This window comes from Leucopleurus acutus (assembly GCF_964270905.1).
Source record: "Leucopleurus acutus genome assembly, chromosome: 1".
Classification (NCBI taxonomy): domain Eukaryota; kingdom Metazoa; phylum Chordata; class Mammalia; order Artiodactyla; family Delphinidae; genus Leucopleurus; species Leucopleurus acutus.
This window is the reverse complement of record NC_139142.1, coordinates 162,398,645-162,424,937: the sequence shown is the minus strand read 5'-3', so window position 1 is coordinate 162,424,937 and position 26,293 is coordinate 162,398,645. Positions and strand designations below refer to the sequence as shown.

Here is a 26,293-nt window from a genome sequence, read left to right as displayed (position 1 = left end):
CATAGGGTGTCCAGCACTGTAGCTTGCTGGTCATTGAGTAGAGCTGGGTCTTTGCGTTGAGATGGAGATCTCTTGGAGATTTTCACCGTCTGATATTACGTGGAGCTGGGAGGTCTCTTGTGGACCAGTGTCCTGAACTGGGCTCTCCCACCTGATTTACAGGAAGATACAAACTTCTTTGCAAATGCTCCTTGCTGAGTCAGGTTGGGCTATAAGATTAATTTCTATGGAAAGTGAAAATTCTTAAGAGCCTGCCTCCAGTCTACAGAGGGGATATGGAGGCAAATCCATGAAGAGATATGGGCACAACTGGCTTCAGCAGATAAAGATGAGAATGGAGTTTCTGTAGAGAACCCTCACCAGGGCAAAGCAGGGCACGTATGACCGTCCTAGGGTATGTAGGCCCAGGAAGTTTAGTTTAGTTTTGTTTTGTTTTAGAGATTCTGTCTATACAAACAACTGGATGCACTCAAAATCAGCATGTCAGCAACATTCCGTCTGCCCCATCTCATGTCATGCTGAGGACAAAATACCACACCAGACCGCAAGAGTGATCTCCTTGCCAGATCATCCCCCTTGAATCAAGGACTGGCCATGGAGTCTCAGGACAGCCCCATATGCATGTGTCCCAGAGCTTCTCCTCCTCAAGGTATCCAGTCCACCTCACTGAGGTGTTAGGGCATCAGAGAGCATCCTGAAGGGGGAGGAACAGACTGGAGCCCTGTTGATACACTGCCAACCCAAGCCCATCTCAGGCCCAAAGGAGTACTTTACACATTTCCAGGAAGGCTCTCCAAAGTCCTGGGCCTCCTAAGGAACGGGGCCACAACAGAAGTCCTTCTGGCTCAGCTCTAAGGGCATTTCCAGATAAAGGCATGATGAGGACCTTTCCACAGAAGAGGAAGTCAGTCCATTTCATAAGCCCAACACTGAGTCAGAAAGTTCCTCCCACACTGCACTGTTATTGTTGCCATAGACTGTCACCAACTTGAAAGACAGGGTCCACCTTCTGCTGTTTTCAAACCCCCGTGCCTAGCTCCAAGACAGACACTTACAATGTTGTCAAATAAATGTTAAAAATCCTACTTCAAGGCAAATTTGATTTTCATTATACAGTAGAGCATCTTAGAGAAATGAATAGTGTCTTGAAATTAGGTTAGAGGGCTTAGTTCAATCTCTGAGTTTCAGTCACCTCGTCTTAAAATGAAGGAGCTGGACCAGCAGATCCTTAAGGACCTTCCAACTTTAGATCCTATGACTTGAATATCTATGACTGGCCCTAATCAGGGAGGGATTACTGGCTTCCCAAAAAAGATGAGAGGGATTTAAACCAACAAACCTAGTCACCAAGGTTTAATATATGTAGGAAACTATTCATTCCACCATCAACTACAGGCTTGGAGTCAGGTGGTAAACGCACTAATCACTCTGTCAGTAAGTTGAGCCTGTGTTGCTCATTCCCAATAGAAGCACTTGTAGGGCTGAGGTGGAATTTTTTTGTTCCTGTTCCAAGGTATCTGAGTCCAAGTGATCGGGAGCACACGGTTTCTGAAACCCCAATGTGAGCCCTTGCTCTGGAGACCACAGAGTCTAATTATATTGAACAGAGAACAGCAAAAGTCACAAAGCCATTAATGGGAGGGTAAGGGGAAAATGAACACCCAGGGAGAAATTCAGTAGCTATTTTGAAAAACAGGAGATTTTGCTTCTTTGTTTCAATGACAAAGTAGCTGAGTCACCCAATCGCTCATGATCTCAGGGAACGCATTAGCTTTGGTTGAGTCTGCACTCATCCAAACAGTGGAATGGTATGATGGTCGGAGAAAGCCCAGAAGGTCTGGCTCTGAAAAAAAAAGTAGGGATTTTGGGGGAAGGGAAAAGAGGTGCAGGGCATATTTTAGAGCTTACAAACTGAAGATGAAATCACCATAAAGAGCTGTCAACGAAGCAATGCCTAGTAATCCTGAACTCAGCCAAAGCTCAAATGCCAGAGATGCCCTGAGATCAGGACTTTGAAGGGAGAAGATCACTTAAAACTATCCTACGCACAGACAACAAGAGACTAAGCTGAAGAATTTGCTTATGAGGCTTGCTAAAGACCCAACACATCCCTCTTCTCCTCTTGTCGAAGTGTTTGAGCCCAGGTAAAGCACACAGCCTCTGAACACCATGACCTCATAGAAACCCAGGCACCCAGGAACTCCTGAGCCTGATGAGTATAACTCACAGCATGAGAGCCCTGCTGAAAGCCTGAGAGGACATTGAGGGGGTGTGAATACTGGAAATGCTGTCTTCTGTGAGGGTTAGACCAGCAACGTCCTGAACAGCACATTTCCTGACCTCCTGCCTTCTTGGGAAAGCTCCAGAGAAACTGTAAATGAAGGATGAAGGAACCATCTCAGCTCATGGATGTCCTGAGTTCCCTTTCTCAAAGGATGGTGCAATGGTCAGGGAATACAATGGAGCTCAAGGTCCAACCTCTGCTAGGAAGACTCAACCCGTTTCTGATTGACTCTGATGTTTTTGAGGCAAGAGAGGCCAACAGAGTTTAAAGTCCTGGGAAATAAACCAATGATAACAGCTGATAATTCAGCTTCAAAGGTTGGGTTAACTATTACCATGTGAAAATGTTGGCCACGCTTTGGAAATAGTTACGTGGACAGACAGTGGAAATTGTCATTATTTTTACCAAGACCCTTAGGTCCACCCTGGAAATGAGGGCACAAAGGTACAGAAGGTGTTGAGACATGGAACAAACACAGACTCTTCTAAGGTCACAAGATGAGTCAGTCACAGACAAGCAATTCATCTTTGCCTCAAAACATTTTTCTACTTAGTGAATTTGGAAAGCTCAAAGACAGCTTTGGTGCAGATAAACAAACTTGTTCACAGTAGAGCAAGCTAGCAAGAGCTAGCTCACCCTGGCCCTGTGTCATTTTTCCCTCCCTGATTCTATAAAAAGCTCCCCCATAAATTCTAAAGCCCCATAAATTCCAGCCGAATGGATTATCAAACCAAATACTGGAAGCCTAGCTCTGTCTCAAATAGGAAGCAAAATTTGAATGTCAATGCTGCCCATCATATCCCCTCAAACGCAGATCTTTCTCTTCTGCCAATCTCAGTCAGTTTCCCCAGACAACTCTAAGTAAGAGACAAAAGACCCCCTCCAGTGAGACCTTGTTCTCTTTCAAGCTGACGGTTGCTGCTTCTCATTCTCTAGAATGAGTCCCCTCCCGCAAGGCACCTCAGTCCCTCATGCAAGAGAGTTCAGCTACTTCATTTCCCAGACATGTTTAGACATGATAGAACCTCAAATGTGAAGTTGACTTGGTACCAAGAAATAATAAGATAATAAATATGAAGTGCCTACTATAGCACCCACTCAGTAAATGTCGGCTTTTATTCGTCATTAGATAGGTTATTCAAAAAATATAAAATTTTTTTAATTGAAGAATTTCTTTTGAATTGAAAGAGCCTACCATGGTCCTGGCACTTGGGTAGGACCAATGGATAACAGCAAGATAAATATAATTTGACTTTTACCTTTAGGAGGTTTAGAATTTATATGGGAGAGAAGACACACACGCCAACATGGTACAGAGTCAAATCTGATATATAGTAAAGGAAAATATGAACAAAGTGCTGGAGGAGGGGAAATTCCTTTTGTCTGGTGAGGTGAAGCAGGCACCATAAGGTGGGGTCTGAAGAATGGGGGCAGCTTCTGCCATTCAATAAGGCAGGGCTGCCTTCCAGAGGGAGGGAAGCACATGAGGAAAGATCTGGAACAGGATAGGGCATCCCAGGTGCAGGGGTAGCTGGATAGAAAGAAAGATGAGAGGAGGACTAAAAGGGAAGCATGGAGATGGAGATAGGGACACAATCTTGATTGCTTTGAAGTCAGGAAATACCAGTGGGAGGGCTACAGGAGCTGTCTAGGTCTGAAGAAAACTGCTCAGACTAAAGCAATGGTCATGAAGGAACAGGTGCAAGCCGACACAAATCTATGACAGTAAGACTCTGCCAGCACGGTGGGTATTTGGGAAGTGAGGAAGGCTTGGAATAGCCACCTCCCCTGAGAGTGAGGGCTGGCACAGGGCCACAGAGGGTGAGTGACATTGCTCTGCATGCCCCTTGTCTCTAGAAGGTGTGCGGTTTGTTTCTCTGTCATAAATCTTGCCCTGAATACTATCTGGAGACAGGGTTTTATTGGAGGACAGCTGCATCACTAATTTTAGGTTTGTGCTAGAGAAATAGGGCAGGTTTAATCTCCAGGGCAGGGAGGAGTCATAGTGACACAACGCTGGGCATCTGTTCCTACAGAGGCATCCAAGAATAACTCTCCCGGGGCTTGCTAGCATTTGGAGGCTGACACTCAGTAAAGCTATTCACGTCCCCTGACATGTTACTTCATCCCTGAAAGACCCCTTCAAACCCACAGGTTCTGGCATCCAAGTCAAGTTGAGTAGAACTCATTGGGGTATAACTTAGTTACTATTTGGGAAACGGAGCTCATGTGAGAAGGTGAGTAGTGGTAGAAACTTCCCATCTGCACGTTCGCCTCTAGCTTTGCTGCCAGATCTGAAGCAGGCAGCCAAGTACCCAACAGCATTTATATTCATAACGAGGAACAATATTAAGGCACATCAAAGCTTCCAAGATTTTTGGCACAGTATTTCTTAATGCCCCCAACAAACCTAAGAGGTAGGACTTGATATTCACACTTTGAGAAATGTAACAGTTTAGTTAAGAAAGGATAAATGACTCGCCAAGGAATCAGTTAGAAAGAGGGGGACAAGGTGGGTCTTCTGATTTTAGCACCTTTGCTCTTGTCTTGCTGTTGGAGGCTGGGGGTAAGGCAGAAAACAAGGCAGCTTTGAGAAAGAATTCAAAAGCAGAGGGAACAGACATTTATTTTGCCTTTGGGAGGAAAGAGCCATACGATGGAGGAGAAAGACTCCCCCTATCATTAAGCAAATTGGTCCATGAGTATGTGCGTTTAGATGAACCACACATTTAGGTAACAGAAATTTAAACAAAGTTTAACCGCTTGTGATTGTCTTATATATGGTGGTTTAGAAATCAACTGCTGGACATAGACTGCATAAGGTACTCCGGTGGTGGTTTAAGAGCTAAGGCTCATGTATCAGACAGGGTTTAAATTCCAGCTCTTTCACTTAAATCCCGGCATGTTACTTAACTTCTTTCAGCTTCAATTTTTTTTTTCCCTGTAAAATTGGGGAGAGTAATAGCACCTGCCTCGCAGAAGAGAGGAGAGGATCAAATGAGATAATGCATGCTAAGAGCTTAGCATGGGGCAGAGCACATAATAAATGCCATGGCAATGACAGCTCTATCGAAATGGTTGGTGGAAAAGCCTCTCCCCGATGGAGGTTTGGTTTTAATTTGGCATTTGGATCAAGAAGGGGAATCATCTTGTCTAACTTTTACAGAATAGACCAGAAATGCAGAAATATGCCCGAGGTCCCTGAAAAGTCATTTTGTCATCAGAAACATCCACCCCTGTTTATCCCTGGGGTTACTTTCCAGGAGAAAAAAAGCAATAGAGATGGCAACTAGCAAGAGTCTCTGCGAAGGGGGCTTCTGTACTTTGTTGCTTACTCCCCCTAGCTCAATCTGAATAGGGAAGACAATAAAAGCTATCAGGATCCCAGAAGGGAAGGGCCTAGTGCCAAGGTAAGCTGGGAAGGGCTTGCCTAGAGGAGCTCTCCAAACAACATGGTACCCGAGTGAGTACTGTGTGATACTGGTATGTGGATGGACCCAGGAGACATCACTAGATTTTCACATGATGTAGGGTAAGCAACCAAACATTCCTGAGCTGCCAAAGAGATACATGGAGACAACAGCAGATTAGAAGAGTCCTGGTGAGTAAGGCAAAAAGATATGGCTCATGGATTGCTGACCAAAGGACACGTTAAGACTTGCATATGTCAGCAGCAAAGGCCTACACACCACGATCAAAACCGAAATATCCAAATCAAACATATTCAAATTGAATAATGGAAGTTGAAGAGGGAAATAAAATATAATTAAAGAAAAACCAAGAAAGTTAATTTCTTTGGTCACTGAGCTTGTGACTCTGAAGTTTTATACTTAACTAAATGAGGATCTCTTGACAGAATGTAGCTGAATCCCATTTTGCAATACATTTGCACTTCAGAGAAGAGATTTCTCAAATGAGGCACATGCAACACGGACTCCCCCCAAAAAAGGTGGTCTGCAAACAAAAATAGTTCCCTAACCAAATTAGTTTTGGAAAAGGGTATATACTACATACCCATCTTGAATATTCTGAATGTGTGTTGGCTTTATGAAGGCTTTGAGAAGTCTTACAGTAAAGAAATATACCTAACTTTGTTTAACCCAGTACTTCTCAATATATTTGATGAGAAATTTTTTTTTTTACCAAGATATAATGTTTTTCACTCTAGGAAATGCTGGTGTACAGAGCTGCAGGTGAGAATGGATGATAATGGCATTATTGTGGTGACCCAAGAGAAAAATAATCAGGTGGAAGATGAGCTGACGATTGATGCTGGGATGCAGAAAATCTCATGGCTGGTCATGGAAATGCTACTTTGCCAAATGACCCCATATATCTTGGAAATTGGCTGAATTTTTTCTAATATTCTTTCAAGGTCCTCGCTGAGTCACTCCCATAAATGATGGATCTTATTGGTTCCAAATATCTCTAAAGCCTGCGTCTCTGACCATCTCCCTTTTTTTAAGTTTGTGATTCAATTCTCTCCACTCCAGGAGGCAGGGCCAGGGAGAATAGCTGAGTTTCACTTTCCAATCATAAAAACACATCTCAAAACTAGCACACAATCAGAATTTCATATCAGAAATTTAGGAACCCTGAGAGCATCACCTTTCCCTATCATGTCTGGACTGTCTTTTAAGGGCTGTACTCACTATGGTAGAGTCTGTGATTAAAAGAGATACCTGAAGGCTTCAGGCAAAAAACAAGGGCTTTTGAGTCAGACAGATCTGGCTGGATTCAAATCCCAACTCTGCCTTTTTCTAGCATTGTGACCTTGGATAAGACTCTCTCCACATCTGAGTTCCCTCATCTGAAAATGAAGATGATATTATATCCATTCAGGTTGTTGTGACAATCCGAGGAAATGATGCATGGGTGGAGAGGGATGCGAGTTGAGACAGGATAAAATCATAGTACCATATCTACAAGGGGGAAGTCATCGCTCAGTGAACTGGAAGCACCAAGAGAATATCTATGAGACCCTTCCCATATCTCTATCTACTACAAAGAAGACAAAAGTACTAAAAATTGCTCTGTACCTGATTACTCGGGTGCGCTTCTGGGTATAAGGGGTGATGACCTTGAGAAGCAGTTCCATCGCTCCATTAATTCCCAGCATGGCTCCTGTGGTGACTGAGAAAGACAAAAGCACACTAGTTATTGACCCATCTGAACCAAGCATTATTTTCAGCATTACAGAATGAGCCTAAAAGATAGGGGAGGTCCATCACCTTTCTTACCAAAGGCAACTTAAAAGCAGAGAAACTCTATGGTCTTTTACCCCTGGCTTGGAAGTTAAAGATTATCTGAAAAGCACACATTATCTTCCCCCACTATCTCTTTCTCAAAAGGGTCCCAAGCCATGAAATTATGTTTTTCATTTTCTGGTGGCCCATTGCTCTACTCCTTTGTATAGTCAATCAGAATAGCCAAGGCAATTGCCGAGCAGATATTTTCTGTAAGCAGATCTTTGGGTTTCTGGCAACTACTTAAGTTCAAGCTGTTTCACCCACCACCGACTTCCTATATGATACATATGTGCGCGCGCGCGCACACACACACACACACACACACACACACACACACACACACACAGCCAGTATCTTAAAAAACACTTTTTTAGACGTATTTTGCTGTTTGGAGACTTCACAATGAAGAAAAGTCGTAAGTGGATGGGATAAGTTTCAATCCAACTTGGATTGACTTCTTTAAAACTTCAAGAAGCAACCTAATAAAGAAGATAGTGCCCTTTTTGTTCCACCCCGGTTCCAAGTTCCCCTACAACTTTTGCACTCGGATCGCCCATCACTAAAAGGCTAAGGCTTGACTATACCTCTATCCATTAGAATGGCAAAGGAAGAATCAGTTGGTCCTGCTCAGAGGTAACTACCAGAAATTGTTGCCTTTTTGCCCAATTGGATGGCTATAAAAACAGAGTGATAGATCTGAATAATAGAAAGAGACCGAAAGGGGTAGCTGGTCATCCTGGTGGCTTCAGATAAGTACTTTGGATACAAAACCTCTCATCTCTGATGATGCCCCAGCCACTCTGCAATATTCCCAGCACCTCACTCCACTCAGCTCACTTTAGGAAGAGCTCTGATCACGTCAAAAATAAGAGGAACCCACAGGATACAAAATGGAATCTTGGCCCGAGGCAAAACTTTCAGTGGGAGAAGGAAAGAAGTTTATCTTCCAAGGTGTGACTCTTTTTCCTTTCCTTCACTGTACTGTTGTAGTAAAACAGAGACCTATGAATGCCTTGTGCTTTGGGCCAGCTTTGTTCCAGGAAATATGAGTGGAAACAAGGGGGTCAGGGAGAAGCAAAGAGATAAAAACAAGGGAGGCTTATACTGGCTTGCTCCAAGCCTCAGGAAAGGAGGAAAAATGGAAAACTGGAGTCTTTAATATAGTTCAGCTCAGTAAAGTCCACCAGAGAGAGACTGAGGCTGATGTCTTAGTTATCACCAGGAGTGCGTGTTCCTGGAATATCCTCTATGCGTTCGTCCCTCCGGAGGCTAGTACAGGCAGTCATTGAATGGATCAAAATTCAAGAATTTGGCATCCTAGTTCTGCCCATCAATCTTCCCTTCCCATGGCTACTAACTCAGTCCTTACTTCTAAATTGGCAAAACATGCTGCAGTAAACTCCTGGCAAATAATTCAGCAAAATTCTAGTATTAAGTAGAGTTAGAGAGGAAATAAGAGCATGAATTCTAGCATGGGAGACTTTAGACTTGGAACTGAAAGAGGATAACAATAAAAAGTCCTCACTAAGTTCTTCCATGCTGGATGCCTGCCCAAGGTTAGACCTCTGGCAGCTCTATAAGCAACCTCACCGGTCATCTGAGAGCTGCCGAATGGTTCGCTGGCTGTCACAGACCCATTATGGTTCCAGCCAATTCCTTCTGTAGATAGGAGCTGTTTAGAAAACTTGCTGGAACATTCAACAGTGGCTAACAATTCACCAAAGCGACAGCAACCCATGGGCTTCATGAACTCCTCTTGCCTCTCATCAGTAAAGTCCATGTGTAGAGAGTGATCGTACTTTTTTTAATATTTTATGAAACAGTTCATACAATAAATGTTGTCTTAGAATAGGAGACACATGGCCACCTCCTCATACCCACAGGCAAATCTCAGCATTTTTCAGAGCTCCCTGCTGAAGGAATTCTTCAAGATCTCTATAATCAATGTATATAATGAAAGTAAGTTATTCATCTTAACTATTCTTTACGAAACCAAAGTAAGATACTTCAAATCTCGTGCTGCTGGCAAGCTCCAAATGGGGGTGACACACCTTCTGCCTACTCATTAATAAGAGTTGTCCTTTATACAAAGCCACAACTTCTCACTCAGATTTTCCTTTATTAGAGATGGGTTTGGACAGATTCCTTCAGCCTCTCTCAAATATTCTCTGATTTTCTGCTCAATATACATGAGTGTGAGTGGAGATTCTGTCTGTGAACACGGAGTCAAGCATCTGTCTCATTATTCCCTAGAAATACTTTCTTTTGATGGGTCTTCCATGCTTATTCATGGAGTTAACCAATGAAATATGTCCCTAATATTTTGTTAGTTCTGAGGACAGTTACGGAAAAAGGTCACCACCTGTTTACTCCCCTTATGTGTGTGATTCCTATTATTTCAAAGGACTGAGGGAAAAGATTAGAGCAGAGAAGAAAAACTAACACTTACTTAGCAACTATTATGTGACGAGCTTACCGGTGAACATGATCTTACTTATCCCAACCACCAAGTCTATGAGCTCTTATTACAACTGTAATTTTACAAAGGAAAAAGCTGAGGTTAAACAGGTTAAGTGCACACATCATATGACTCTTAAGAAATGAAGTCAGAGTCAAGCCCAGGTCTTCTTGGCTCTAAGCTCATGTTCTTTCCCCTAGAGAGTATTACATCTAAATAGTTGTCACTTTTGTTCTGCAGGAAAGGGGCTTCGAAAGGAGAAATAAAAGTCTGTGTTCTTTACACTGAAATAGGTGGTACAGAATATCATCTATTAATAACTGTATCTGTATGAAGAGTAGAATAAACATGAATTTTGCAGTTAGAAACTTAGCCCTCATGACTTATCTGTATGAACTCAAGCAATTTCTTCATTCTTCTAAGCTTCACTTTCTTTTTTCTTAGCTATGAAATGCCGAGTCTACATACAGGATGGTTATGATTATCAGAATTAATCCAACTCAGGAGATGGCAAATAACATCAACCCATGTGCCATGATATATCAAGTTACCTGAAAGACTATGTTGAGAAGCAGTGGGAGATAAACTTTGGTAAAGGATGTCATGAGCAATGAGTGACTTCAGGGACATAGTGTAGAGACTTGTGATGTGAGGGTCGCTCTTGACAGCTGTAACACATTGCTCTGTGCCTTGGATATAAGGACTGAATAAAGTCTGCCTTCCCCTGCCACAGGTCTTTTTCACCTCGTAGTACTGACAGAGAGACGTAGAGTGCTAAAATGTTTTAGCTCCCAAGGGAAAACAATATGGATCTCTCACTTCAAGCACTGGCTCAAGAGTTCTCCATGGCTGAGAAGATGAAGAAATAACTTCTCACCTCTACGGTCTCTAGAACATGAGGCTCCTCCTGGTTTATTTATCTTGTTGGGACTACATCTGTCCTCCACCCATGCCCTCCTTCCAACCACACCCCCAAATGGTTTCCAGGTGTCCCAGCCCAGATCTGGAAGCCACCCCCAGAGAGCCACAACTGAGTTGCTTACCACTAAAGGCAAAGACACGCAGAGCCCAGAGACAGTGGAGAAGGTTCTGGCTGTGAGACAGGTTTTTCCTCGCCAGAATCAATGTCACATCAAGTGCTTCAAATTCCAGTGCCTTCTGTCCAAACTTTTTATCTATGAACACAGATCAATCCATCTTAGTTGTGTTTCACATTAATTCTGAAGGTTGTATAATGTGTGGGGGAGAGGAAGGCAAAGATGGTGGAGTGAAGAAGATTATCATGGCCAATGAGACTTTTCGGGTCTAGTAGAAAATGCTACTAAGTATGTCCGCATTGGAACCAGATGACTCAAAAGAGCTAAACGAGGGTATACATATGGTCCATTATTCTTCAAGTAATATTTACATGAAGTCTTGTGGGTTGTATGACCTGCACCCTCTATATGTAAAAATGTTTCTGGTTGTCCTCAAACATGAGTTACAGTTTAGCTGGGTATAAATTTCTTCCTTTAAGACAGTTCCAGAAGTAAGGATACTTAAGTTACATAACATTCAAATGCATTGTGTGAACCTTGATTGGATCCTTCTCTGAACATGTCTGTAAAAGGCATGCTGGGAACATTTGAAGAAACTGGAATGAATATAAATATGTATGCATTGTTAATATTGTTAGATTTATGACCATGGTATTATGATTATATAGGAAAACGTCTCTTTTCAAAGAAATGCACTCAAAAGTATTTAGGAGTAATGTTATCTCTAATTTTCCTTAGAATATTTCAAATAAAAATAAATAGGTTAAGGAAATATGGCAAAATGTTAACAATGGTTAGAGCTAAGTGATAGGTATAGAAGAGGTCATCTTTCTATATGGTAGATAACTTTATAATAAAACACGAAAACATAATTTCAGAAAATAAAATTTTCTCCCCAAATTTCTCTAAATTATTGATCCAAATAACCTGATATTCAGTGTTGTGGGTTAGTCATTATTATTTTAATAATTACTAATAATTATTAATTATTAATATTATTTAATAATTAGTAATAAGTATAAAAAATAAAGGGAAAAATATTTTTTAATTCTATGCTCCTGGCTCCCACTAGGGATAATATGTGACTGTGCCACCTGTCACATTTGTTTGTGTCCTTTCCAAAGTGCAATGCCCAAATCACCATGTTTGTTTTTGCAAGAATACAGTCCCTACCAGATTCATAGCAGGTGGAAATAAGTAAAACAGAGACAACATCCTAAACCTCGTTTACCAATATTTATCTCTGGACCAAAAGACACCAAAAGGCAAAGAGATTGTGACTGAACTCATATGACCCATTTCCTTTATCGGAAAAGAAAGATACCTATCTGGCTCCATTCATGAGCAGCCAATCTCGTTTCTGTTCTGTTCAGGTCAGTCCCTGACAGCTTGAATGTCAATATCAAGGACTACCATCTTTAATGGCAGAAGGTGTAATTATGACAATGATAATATCAAGGTCCATAACTTGAAAATCACTGCCCCGGTGCATCACTCATCTCTCTTTCTCCTATGAAACCTACATGACTCTTGTCCATCAAGCTTCTGGCGCCACATGCTAAGCAGGCAACATACAACCTTGCTTAATCCTTACAGCAACCCAAGAATTATGTACTGAGACCCATTTTGTAGATGAGAGCCCAATGGTAACTTGCCCAAGGTCACACTGCTAATAAATGTCAAAGCCAGGCCTAAAACCCAGATCTGACTTCCCAGCCTCTGCCATTTACTACCAGGGTGTATATCATGTTTTTTCTGTCTGTTTTTGGAGTTCACTTTGTTTTGCTGACTTCTTCTTATCTTTCAAGTTTGGGCTCCAATGTCACCTCTCTCTGTCCACATCATCTTAGAGGAACATCACCTTTTCTTTTCCTTCCAGTTATTATCTAGTTAATTATCATTGTCTGCTATTATCTAGTTAATCTAGTTAATTATTCTGCCCTTCCCCACTTGAATGTAAGTCCCATGCGAAGAGGCCCCTTATCTGTCTTTGTGACAGTGATGTTCCCAGTGTCTAGAACAGTGCACAGCCCTGGGAGACATGGAGTAAAAATCTGTTGAATATTCAACAGATATTCAATGAATATTGGTTCTATTGGTTTTGTCTGGAACATGCTCATGCAGGTGCTGGCTGATGCCTGGGTCTCAATCATTACCTGTGAAATGTAGAATGGACTCAAATCACAGCTCCAAACATTGAAAGGAAAGAGTATCCCAGAGCCCTGTGCCCTCAGCTGCTGCTGCCTGCACTGAGCATCAAAGATCCAACTTTTGGAGGACCTGAGCTTCTCGACTGTGATTTATGTAAGACTGCACACAATCGGAGCTTAACTGTTAGGTTTAATTTGCAACGTTTACATGCATCCTGAGTGCCCAGGCTTTTTCAAATGTGCTCCAAAAATTTCTAGGCTTGTAGGGAGGTGTTTCAGTCTTCTACAAGGAAAGAGAAATGGATGTGCGGCATAAGTGGAAAGAATTCTAGACCCCCATCTTCTCTTCAACCAAGGAAGCTCCACTTCTATGTGACATATTGTAGTGAGTTGAAAACCGTGCCCCAAAATTCATGTCTGCCTGGAACCTCAGAATGTTATCATATTTGGAAATACAGTCTTTGCAGACTTAATTACTTAAGATAAGATCATACAGATTTGGATGGGCCCTCAATCCAATGGCCAATATCCTTATAAGAGGAGAGGACACAAAGAAAGACACAAGAGTAGAAGCCCATGTGAAGATGGATGCAGAAATTGGAGTGATGTGTCTATAAGCCAAGAAACACCAAGGATTGCTGGAAATTACCAGAATCTAGGAGAGAGGCATGTAAGAGATTCTCCCTCAGAGCCTCCAGAAGGAACCAATCTTGCCAACCTCTTAATTTCAGACTTTTGGCCTCCAGAACTGTGAGAAAATAAATTTCTGTTGTTTTAAGCCACCCAGTTTGTGGTAATTCGTTACGGCAGCCTTAGGAAATTAATGCATTTACATAACGAACCTCCATATAAGATGTTATTTGAAGAAATGTTCCATTTATTTTTAAAGTGATTGAAAACCTCCTTGGAGTATCTCCCCTCTGTCCCCCATATGCCTCATGCCCCATGTAGTCAGTCCATGCCTGCTCTGGGTCCTGTCCTAAGCACCTAAGTACCTTGGATTTGCTGACATCTACGAACCTCTCCTGGACCCTCACCTTCCAGGTGAGGCTGGGGCTGGTCCTGCCATCACCACCAAGGTGTCTATACCTCCCTGTTGCTCCTCCCTGTACTCCCCCACAAAAGCTTCCCAAATTGCTCTCATGATAACATCCCCAGATGCCCTTTCAGTCATCTTTGGGTCCCAGGGGTATGGGTACCTCGTAGGCCAACTTTGGCCAGCAGCCGGAAGAGGGGCAAGAGGATATCATAGTCTGGAGAAGCCGTCCGGGCTGTGTCCACCAGGGTCTGCAGAAGGGCTTCGCTACCACCCTTGCTGATCACGTAGCAAATCCTCCGGTCTGTGCCTGAGAGGGAAAGCAGAGGAGCACTGAGCCTCAAATAACTACCCTCATTTCCTTGGAACAGAAAGCAGACCCCACAGCTAGAGACAGAACAAGGATTGGTTCATTTCACCCCAGAAACGAAAACTGTGGAGTTCTTGAAGCAACTTGTGTAAAGTTGTGCTATTAGGTAAGGGGCCAGGGTTGTGGGGTGGGGGTTGGGTGTGAAATGGAGAAATAATGGAATATTTTAGAACTTGCAGCAGCTGTAATAAGCGGAGCCTAAAATCTACTTTCCTGAGAATCTATTAAGTCTCAGTGTATCTGTGCACTTGTGTTGCATGTATAGAAATATGCATATAGGCTTATGTATAATCATATACTTAATTAAAGAGGGATCAGTATCCCCTCAGCTATACGTTTCAATCATCTACAAGAGGGTTTGGTTTGATAGCTTATCTGGAATAATTTCGTGGATGGTGTTAATGATTATTTGGTGCTGACCTTCAGTAACAGATGTGCGGTAAATATGGAAACAACCAGAATAACCCCTTGAGAAACAAACATCTAATCATACGTCTAGGGAGTTTGAAGAGTGTCTGGGGCTAGGGTAAGGTATATTGGTCTTTCTACCTAAGAACAGTTTTAAACATCTTGCCCCAGGACAAGCTCAAAAGCAGTGATTACATTTCAACTTGGAAGGGGACCCACGTGACTCTCTATGCACTTGGACAAAGGTGGCCAACAGGGTGGGAGATTATTAGCAAAGAAGACCCTCTGATTTTTCATCCTCTACTAAAGGGGCAATAATCAGTACCTATTTCAGAAGGAGAACTCCAAGGTTTCATTCTAAGAGTTCCAGACACCACTGGACAAATTGAAGGCAGAACTACCACAGAGGACAAGTGGTCTTCACCTACAGAGGGTACCTCGCGCAGAAGAAGGGAAGCCACCCTGCCATTGGAGGGCAGCACAGCCTATAGAAAAACCTCAGTATGAGTGGACCCTTCCTCCTGAATCTGTAATCTGAGGGTTTGTGGCTTTGGAGCGACATTCACTTCGGTATTGTCTGTTTGGTGATAATACGTCTTTCTAATGCAATGTGACTGGCTACATAGAAGTGAAAACTGAGTAAATGTTGGAATGTCCAAGAAGCTGTGTTTTCCAAGATCCTCACATGGAAATGAGCTAATAGAGGCGTGCCCCAGTTAACTCAGTTGATGCCAATATAGTCACCTCTGTCATCTTATCTCTGAAAATGTAGTGGCTGACCACTCTGCTAAGTCCAGCTCCTGCCTCATCTTCCTGTCTCCACTGGACATATGAAGGGAGTTGCCAATACCTGGCTCTCTAAATGGGCCACGATGAGGGAAGCAGGGGAGGCAACAGGTCGAATTGCTGAGGGCTGCAGGTCCTTGTCCCCAGAAATGAGGTATCATAGAATCACCACCAAGAGTCTAATTCCCTCCTAAGTTTGGATCACCATAGGGTGAGTGACAAGACTGAAGAGCCCAAAGTACAACCATCCCATGGTGATTCTGTCTCTCACAGAAAACTTGAGCTGGAGCAAACCCCCAGGCTACACAGGTCCCTGGGAGACACCACAGCTGCATGCCTCCATGTCCACCATACAAGGGATGAGGGCATGGCTTACTCACCAACAGAAAGCAGATCTCCGAGGACCTGGAGGATGGTCAGGGTGGACTCCCTGTCAGAGGAGCTCTGCAATGAAAGCACAGGCAGCCATTTTTAAGAAGGAAGGTGAGGGTGCAGCCACTATGGAGAACAGTATGGAGGTTCCTTAAGGTTACCATATGATCCAGCAATCCCACTCCTGGGCATATATCCAGAAAAGATGAAAACTCTAATTTGAAAAGATACATGCACCTGAATGTTCATTACAGCACTATTTACAATAGCCAGGACATGGAAGCAACCTAAATGTCCAGATGAATGGATAAGGAAGATGTGGTACATATATACAATGGAATATTACTCAGCCATAAAAAAGAATGAAATAATGCCATTTGCAGCAACATGGATGGGCCTAGAGATTATCATGCTAAGTGAAGTCTGACAGAGAAAGAAATATATCATATGATATAACTTATATCTAAGTTATATCATAAAATCTAAAAAAAATTATTCAAGTGAACTTATTTACAAAACAGAAATAGACTCGCAGACATAGAAAACAAACTTATGGTTACCAAAGGGGAAAGGTGGGGGGGAAAGATAAATTGGGAGTTTGGGATTGACATGTACATACTACTATATATAAAATAGGTAATCAACAAGGACCAACTGTATAACACAGGGAACTGTACTTAATATTCTGTAATAACCTAAATGGGAAAAGAATTTGAAAAAGAATAGATACATGTATATGTATAACTGAATCATTTGCTGTACACCTGAAACTAACACAACATTGTAAATCAACTATACTCCAATATAAAATAAAAATTAAAAAAAAGAAGGAAGGCAAAAGAAAGGAGGTGGCATGGTCAGGGTACACATGGGAATGGCAGGGCTGTGTTTCCTTTTACTGAGAAAGACTTCCTGCCATAAGAGATGGTTGAAGGGTTGTTCCTTAAATAATGACTATGAGGGGACTCACTGAGTTAAGGTCTCAGGGGTTCTGCCACCATATTTAGACTTCAGGATCCTTCTTTGGGGACCCATTTTTTTAGTAACATCAGCAAGATGGGCAAGAGAATAAACATTGATAATTTATGCAGAAACAGCAAATGAAAGGGGCTTTGTGGGCCAAGTTAGCATAGTTCTCACTTATTTCAGGAGGCTTGGACTATTAGATGCAGGGCAAACAGCAGAAACCAAAACCCACTAAAATGTTCCGATGGAAAGAATTCTCTGACTGACAAGGATGAATTTTTATTTTCTCAAGAGACACCTAGGGTAGCACCAAATCACATGATATAGATGCCCTATGGGATGCTTGCAACGCTTGATACTCTCTACCCTTTGTTATACACAAGAGGATGCTGAGATTCAGAGGGAGGGAGGATTATTCAAATCTTCTGTGGTGACCCACAGAGAAAACCCCAAAGTTACAGCCCAGGCCAGGTTCCCAAAAATCAGGCCAGTGTTTGTTGCGCTGTAATATGCTAATTTTCTAGATCACAAGAACTTATTTATCTACTAGTTGCAAGTTTGTACCCATAAATAACACCTCTCCAAATCCCCTACTCCAGCCCCTACTCTCTGTTTTTGCAAGTTCAGCTTTTTTAGATTTCATGTATCAGTAATATCAAATAGTATTCATCTTTATCTGACTTATCTCACTGCACCTAATGCCTTCAGGACCCATCTGTGTTGTTGCAAATGGCAGGATATGCTTTTTATCATGGCTGAATAATATTCCATTGTATGTATATGCATCTTCTTTACCCCTTCATCTGTTGAGTGCACTTAGGTTGCTTCCATATCTTGGCTATTATGAAAAATGCTGTGGTGAACATGGGTGTGCAGAATTCTCTTCCAGACACTGCTTTCAATTCCTTTGTATATATAGCCAGGAGTCCTATCTTACACCACTCACAAAAATTAACTTGAAATAGATCAAAGGATTTTTTTTTTTTTTTTTTTTTTAGTTTTGGGTCCCACTGCATGTGGGATCCTAGTTCCCCAACCAGGGATTGAATCCACAGCCCCTGCATTGGAAGTGTAAAATCTTAACCACTGGACCTCAAGGGAAGTCCCAGATCAAAGATTTAAATCTAAGACTTGAAACCATAAAACTCCTAGAAGGGAGGAGACCTTCAAGATGGTGGAGGAGTAAGATGTGGAGATCACCTTCCTCCCCACAAATACATCAGAAATACGTCTACATGTGGAACAACTCCTACAGAACACCTACTGAACGCTGGCAGAAGACCTCACTTCACAAAAGGCAAGAGACTCCCCACGTACCTGGGTAGGGAAAAAGAAAAAAGAATAAACAGAGACAAAAGGATAGGGACGGGACCTGCACCAGTGGGAGGGAGCTGTGAAGGAGGAAAGGTTTCCGCACACTAGGAAGCCCCTTCACGGGCGGAGACTGCGGGTGGCGGAGGGGGAAAGCTTCGGAGCCGCGGAGGAGAGCGCAGCAATAGGGGTGCAGAGGGCAAAGCGGAGAGATTCCCGCACAGAGGATCAGGGCCGGCACTCACCAGCCCGAGAGGCTTGTCTGCTCACCCGCTGGGGCGGACGGGGTCTGGGAGCTGAGGCTCGGGCTTCAGAGGTCAGACCCCAGGGAGAGGACTGGGGTTGGCTGCGTGAACACAGCCTGAAGGGGACTAGTGCACCACAGAAAACTGGGAGGGAGTCCGGGAAAAAGTCTGGAACTGCCTAAGAGGCAAGAGACCATTGTTTCATGGTGTGAAAGGAGAGGGGATTCAGAGCACTGCCTAAACAAACTCCAGAGATGGACGTGAGCTGAGGCTTTCAGCACGGACCCCAGAGACGGGCATGAAATGCTAAGGCTGCTACTGCAGCCACCAAGAAGCCTGTGTGTGAGCACAGGTCACTATCCACACCTCTCCTCCTGGGAGCCTGTGCAGCCCACCACTGCCAGGGTCCCATAATCCAAGGACAACTTCCCCGGGAGAATACACAGCACGCCTCAGGCTATTGCAATGTTATGCCGGCCTCTGCCATCACAGGCTCACCCCACATTCGTACCCCTTCCTCCCCCCGGCCTGAGTGAGCCAGAGCCCCCTAATTGGCTGCTACTTTAACCCCATCCTGTCTGAATGAAGAACAGATGCCCTCACGCGACCTACAAGTAGGGGCCAGGCCAAATCCAAAGCTGAACCCCAGGAGCTGTGCGAACAAAGAGAAAGGGAAATCTCTCCCAGCAGCCTTAGGAGCCGAGGGTTAAATCCCCACAATCAACTTGATGTACCCTTCATCTCTGGAATACCTGAAGAGACAATGTATCATCCCAAAACTGAGGTGGTGGACTTTGGGAGCAACTGTAGACTTGGGGTTTGCTTTCTGCATCTAATTTGATTTTGGTTTTATGTTTATCTTAGTTTAGTATTTAGAGTTTATTATCATTGGTGGATTTGTTTATTGATTTCTTTGCTCTCTTATTTTTTATATAGATATATATTGGTTTTTCCTTTTTCTATTTTTGTGAGTGTGTATGTGTATCCTTCTTTCTGTGATTTTGCCTGTATAGCTTTGCTTTTACCATTTGTCCTAGGGTTTTGTCTGTCCATTTTTTTTTTTAGTACAGTTTTTAGCACTTATTATCATTGGTGGATTTGTTTTTTGCTTCGGTTGCTCTTTTCTTTCTTTACTTTTTCATTAATTTTTAAGTTTTTAATTTTTAATAATTTTTAATTTCAATAACTTTATTTTATTATATCTTATTTTTTTCTTTCTTACCTTCTTTTTTTTAATCCCTTCTTTTCTCAGCTGTGTGGCTGACAGGGTCTTGGTGCTCTGGACAGGTGTCAGGCCTGTGCCTCTGAGTGGGAGAGCCAAGTTCAGGACATTGGTCCACCAGAGACCTCCTGGCTACATGTAATCTCAAACGGCAAAGGCTCCCCCAGAGATCTCCATCTCAATGCTAAAACCCAGCTCCACCCAATGACCAGCAACCTACAGTGCTGGACACCCTATGCCAAACAACTAGCAAGACAGGAACACAACCCCACCCATTAGCAGAGAGGCTGCCTAAAATCGTAATAAGGTCACAGATACCCCAAAACACACCACTGGATATGGTCCTACCACCAGAAAGACAAGATCCAGTGTCATTCAACAGAAAACATGCACCAGTCCCCTCTACCAGGAAGCCTGCCCAACCCACTGAACTAACCTTAGCCACTGGGGGCAGACATCAAAAAACAATGGGAACTATGAACCTGCAGCCTGCGAAAAGGAGTCCCCAAACACAGTAAGTTAGCAAAATGAGAGGAAAGAGAAATACACAGCGGATGGAGGAGCAAGGTAAAAACCCAGCAGACCTAACAAATGAAGAGGAAATAGGCAGTCTACCTGAAAAAGAATTCAGAGTAATGACAGTAAAGATGATCCAAAATCTCGGAAATAGAATGGAGAAAATACAAGAAACATTTAACAAGGACCTGGAAGAACTAAAGAGCAAACAAACAATGATGAACAACATAATAAATTATATTAAACATTCTCTACAAGGAATCAATAGCAGAATAAGTGAAGCAGAAGAATGGATAAGTGACCTGAAAGATAAAATGTCTCAGAGACATCTGGGACAACATTAAAATCACCAAAATTCAAATTATAGGGGTCCCAGAGGAAGAAGAGAAAAAGAAAGGAACTGAGAAAATATTTGAAGAGATTATAGTTGAAAACTTCCCTAATATGGGAAAGGAAATAGTCAATCAACTCCAGGAAGCAACAGAGAGTCCCATACAGGATAAATCCAAAGAGAAACACACCAAGACACGTATTAATCAAACTATCAAAAATCAAATCAAAGAAAAAATATTAAAAGGAGCAAGGGAAAAAGAACAAGTAATATACAAGGGAATCCACATAAGGTTAACAGCTGATCTTTCAGCAGAAACTCTGAAAGCCAGAAGGGAGTCGCAGGACATATTTAAAGTGATGAAAGGGAAAAATCTACAACCTAGATTACTCTACCAGCGAGGATCTCATTCAGATTCAATGGAGAAGTTAAAACCTTTACAGACAAGCAAGAGCTAAGAGAATTAATCACCACCAAACCAGCTTTACAACAAATGATAAAGGAACTTCTCTAAGCAGGAAACACAAGAGAAGGAAAAGACCTACAATAACAACCCAAAACAATTAAGAACATGGTAATAGGAACATACATATCGATAACTACCTTAAATGTAAATGGATTAAATGCTCCAAACAAAAGACACAGACTGGCTGAATGGATACAAAAACAAGACCCGTATACATGCTGTCTACAAGAGACCCACATCAGATCTAGGGACACATACAGACTAAAAGTGAGGGGATGGAAAAGATATACCATACAAATAGAAATCAAAAGAAAGCTGGAGTAGCAACACTCATATCAGACTAAATAGACTTTAAAATAAAGACTATTACATGAGACAAAGAAGGACACTACATAATGATCAAGGGGTCAATCCAAGAAGAAGATATAACAATTGTAAATATTTATGAACCCAGTATAGGAGCACCTCAAAACATAAGGCAAATGCTAACAGCCACTAAAGGGGAAATCAACAGTAACACAATCATACTAGGGGATTTTAACACCCCACTTTCACCAATGGACAGATCATCCAAAATGAAAATAAATAAGGAAACACAAGATAATACGTTAAACAAGATGGACTTAATTGATATTTATAGCACATTCAATCCAAAAACAGAAGATTACACTTTCTTCTCAAGTGTGCACAGAACATTCTCCATGATAGATCATATCTTGGGTCACAAGTCAAGCCTCAGTAAATTTAAGAAAATTGAAATTATATCAAGCATCTTTTCTGACCACAATGCTATGAGACTAGATATCAGTTACATGAAAAAACCTAAAAAATACAAACCCATGGAGGCTAAACAATACACTACTAAATAACTAAGAGATCACTGAAGAAATCAAAGAGGAAATCAAAAATTCTCTAGAAAAAAATGACAATGAAAACCCGATGACGCTAAACCTGTGGGATGCAGCAAGTGCAGTTCTAAGCTGGAAGTTTATAGCAATACAATCCTACCTTAAGAAACAAGAAACATCTCAAATAAACAACCTAACCTTACACCTAAAGCAATTAGAGAAAGAACAAAACAACCTCAAATTTAGCAAAAGGTAAGAAATCATAAAGTTCAGATCAGAAATAAATGAAAAAGAAATGAAGGAAACAACAGCAAAGATCAAAAAACTAAAAGCTGGTTCTTTAAGAACATAAACAAAATTGATAAACCATTAGCCAGACTCATCAAGAAAAAAAGGGAGAAGACTCAAATCAATACAGTAAGAAATGAAAAAGAAATAACAATTGACACTGCAGAAATACAAAGGATCATGAGAGATTACTACAAATAACTATATGCCAGTAAAATGGACAACCTGGAAGAAATGGACAAATTCTTAGAAAAGCACAAACTTCTGAAACTGAACCAGGAAGAAACAGAAAATGTGAACAGAGCAATCACAAGTACTGAAATTGAGACTGTGATTAAAAATCTTCCAACAAACAAAAGTGCAGGACTAGACTGCTTCACAGGCAAATTCTATCAAACAATTAGAGAAGAGCTCACACCTATCCTTCTCAAACTCTTACAAAATATAGCAGAGGGAGGAACTCTCTCAAACTCATTCTACGAGGCCACCATCCCCGATACCAAAACCAGACAAAGTTGTCACAAAGAAAGAAAACTATAGGCCAGTATCACTGATGAACATAGATGCAAAAATCATCAACAAAATACTAGCAAACAGAATCCAACAGCACATTAAAAGGATCATAATCATACACCATGATCAAGCAGGGTTTATCCCAGGAGTGCAAGAATTCTTCAATATATGAAAATCAATCAATGTGATAAACCATATTAACAAACTGAAGGAGAAAAACCATATGATAATCTCAATAGATGCAGAAAAATATATTGACAAAATTCGATACCCATTTATGGTAAAGACCCTCCAGAAAGTAAGCATAAAGGGAACTTACCTCATCATAATAAAGGCCATATATGACAAACCCACAGCCAACATCACTCTCAATGGTGAAAAACTGAAACCATTTCCTCTAAGATCAGGAACAAGACAAGGTTCCCCACTCTCACCACTATTACTCAACATAGGTTTGGAAGTTTTAACCACAGCAATCATAGAAGAAAAAGAAATAAAAGGAATCGAAATCAGAAAAGAAGTAGAGTTGTCACTGTTTGCAGATGACATGGTACTATACATAGAGAATCCTAAAGATGCTACCAGAAAACTACTAGAGCTAATCAATGAATTTGGTAAAGTAGCAGGATACAAAACTAATGCACAGAAATCTCTTGCATTCCTATACACTAATGATGAAAATTCTGAAAGAGAAATTAAGGAAACACTCCCATAACCATTGCAACAAAAATTGCAACAAAAAGAATAAAATACTTAGGAATAAACCTAACTAAGGAGACAGAAGACCTGTATGCAGAAAACTGTAAGACACTGATGAAAGAAATTAAAGATGATACAAACAGATGGAGAGATATACCATGTTCTTGGATTGGAAGAATCAACATTGGGAAAATGACTATAGTACTCAAAGCAATCTACAGATTCAATGCAATCCCTATCAACCTACCAATGACATTTTTCACAGAACTAGAACAAAGAATTTCACAATTTGTATGGAAAAACAAAAGATGCCGAATAGCCAAAGCAATCTTGAGAAAGAAAAACGGAGCTAGAGGAATCAGGCTCCCTGACTTCACACTATACTACAAAGCTACAGTAATCAAAACAGTATGGTACTGGCACAAAAACAGACATATAGATCAATGGAACAGGATAGAAAGCCCAGAGATAAATCCACGCACATATGGTCACCTTATCTTTGATAAAGGAGGCAGGAATGTACAGTGGAGAAAGGACAGCCTCTTCAATAAGTGGTGCTGGGAAAACTGGACAGGTACATGTAAAAGTATGAAATTAGATCACTCCCTAACACCATACACAAAAATAAGCTCAAAATGGATTAAAGACCTAAATGTAAGGCCAGGCACTATAAAACTCTTAGAGGGAAAGATAGGCAGAACACTCTATGACATAAATCACAGCAAGATCCTTTTGACCCACCTGTTAGCGAAAGGGAAATAAAAACAAAAATAAACAAATGGGACCTAATGAAACCTAAAAGCTTTTGCACAGCAAAGGAAACCATAAACAAGACGAAAAGACAGCCCTCAGAATGGGAGAAAATATTTGCAAATGAAGCAACTGACAAAGGATTAATCTCCAAAATTTACAGGCAGCTCATGCAGCTCAATATCAGAAAAACAAACAGCCCAATCCAAAAACAGGCAGAAGACCTAAATAGACATTTCTCTAAAATGATGTACAGATTGCCAACAAACACTTGAAAAGATGCTCAACGTCACTAATCGTTAGAGAAATGTAACTCAAAACTGCAATGAGGTATCACCTCACACCAGTCAGAATGGCCATCATCAGAAAATCTACAAACAATAAATCTTGTAGAGTGTGTGGAGAAAAGGGAAATCTCTTGCCCTGTTGGTGGGAATGTAAATTGATACAGCCACTATGGAGAACAGTATGGAGGTTTCTTAAAAAACTAAAAACAGAACTACCATACGACCCAGCAATCCCACTACTGGGCATATACACTGAGAAAACCATAATTCAAAAAGAGTCAGCTACCACTATGTTCATTGAAGCTCTATTTACAATAGCCAGGACATGAAAGCAACCTAAGTGTCCACTGACAGATGAATGGATAAAGAAGATGTGGTATATATATACAATGGAATATTACTCAGCTATAAAAAACAACTGAAATTCAGTTATTTGTAGTGAGGTGGATGGACCTAGAGTCTGTCATACAGAGTGAAGTAAGTCAGAAAGAGAAAAACAAATACCGTATGCTGACACATATATATGGAATCTAAAAAAGAAAAAAAAACGTTCTCAAAAACCTAGGGGCAGGACAGGAATAAAGATGCAGACATAGAAAATGGACGTGAGGACATGGGGAGGGAGAAGGGTAAGCTGGGATGAAGTGAGAGAGTGGCATGGACATATATACACGACCAAATGTAAAACAGAAAGCTAGTGGGAAGCAGGCACATAGCACAGGGAGATCAGTTCAGTGCTTTAGTGACCACCTAGATGGGTGGGATAGGGAGGGTGAGATTGAGACACAAGAGAGAGGAGATATGGGGATGTATGTGTATGTATAGCTGATTCACTTTGTTATACAACAGAAACTAACACACCATTGTAAAGCAATTATACTCCAATAAAGATGTTAAAAAAATAATAATTCCTATAAGAAATTATAGGGAAAATATCCCCGACATTAGTCTTGGCAACGATTTCTTTGGTAAGACATCAAACGCACTGTCAACAAAAACTAAAACAAGTGAGACTACATTAAACTGAAGAGGTTTTGCACAGCAAGAGAAAGAATCAACAGATTGAAAAGGCAACAGAATGGGAGGAAATATTCACAAACCATATGGCTGATAAGGGACTAATATCCAAAATATATTAATAATTCATACAACTCAATAACAAAAAAGGCAAATAATTCAATTAAAAATGGGCAACAGGCCTGAATAGACATTTTCTAAAGAAGACATACAAATGGCCAATAGTTATATGAAAAGGTGCTCAACAACACTAATCATCAGGGAAATGCAAATCACAACCACAGTGAGATACAACCTCACACCTGCTACATGGCTTTTATCAAAAAGACAAGAGGTAACAAATGTTGGCAAAGATGTGGAGAAAAAGGAACGCTAATATGCTATTTTTTTAGATATGTTATTTAAGGCAAAGCTTTCTTTTAAATCTTCCTATAAGTAAGTGTCACGTTCCTCATCACCTTCAAAGACCTCAATAACTCCCCATGACATATAGGATAAAGTCATGACTCTATCATGATAGAGTTGATAGTTTGGATGGGGTTTCCAAAGCTTCCCATGATCTTTTCTTGGTTATCGCTCCAGCTTCATTATTCATTACAACAACCCTGCACAAATACATGCTTCAGCAACATGGAATTACTTATAATTTCCTGCTCAAACCATGTAATTTCTTGCCTCTGTACC

The 26,293-nt window shown here is 41.3% G+C and overlaps 1 protein-coding gene across 1 annotated transcript in view; it reads right to left on the bottom strand.

Annotated features, from left to right (window-relative positions):
• AGBL1 (AGBL carboxypeptidase 1) overlaps positions 1-26,293 on the bottom strand; it is a gene marked incomplete at its 5' end in the record, with an annotated part of 781,776 nt that overhangs the window by 697,400 nt on the left and 58,083 nt on the right. The window contains 4 exons of the mRNA XM_082857818.1: positions 7,324-7,417; positions 11,035-11,166; positions 14,378-14,524; positions 16,159-16,222. Of these exons, the coding sequence (XP_082713944.1) occupies positions 7,324-7,417; positions 11,035-11,166; positions 14,378-14,524; positions 16,159-16,222 (437 nt within the window). The remainder of the gene's footprint in view (positions 1-7,323; positions 7,418-11,034; positions 11,167-14,377; positions 14,525-16,158; positions 16,223-26,293) is intronic.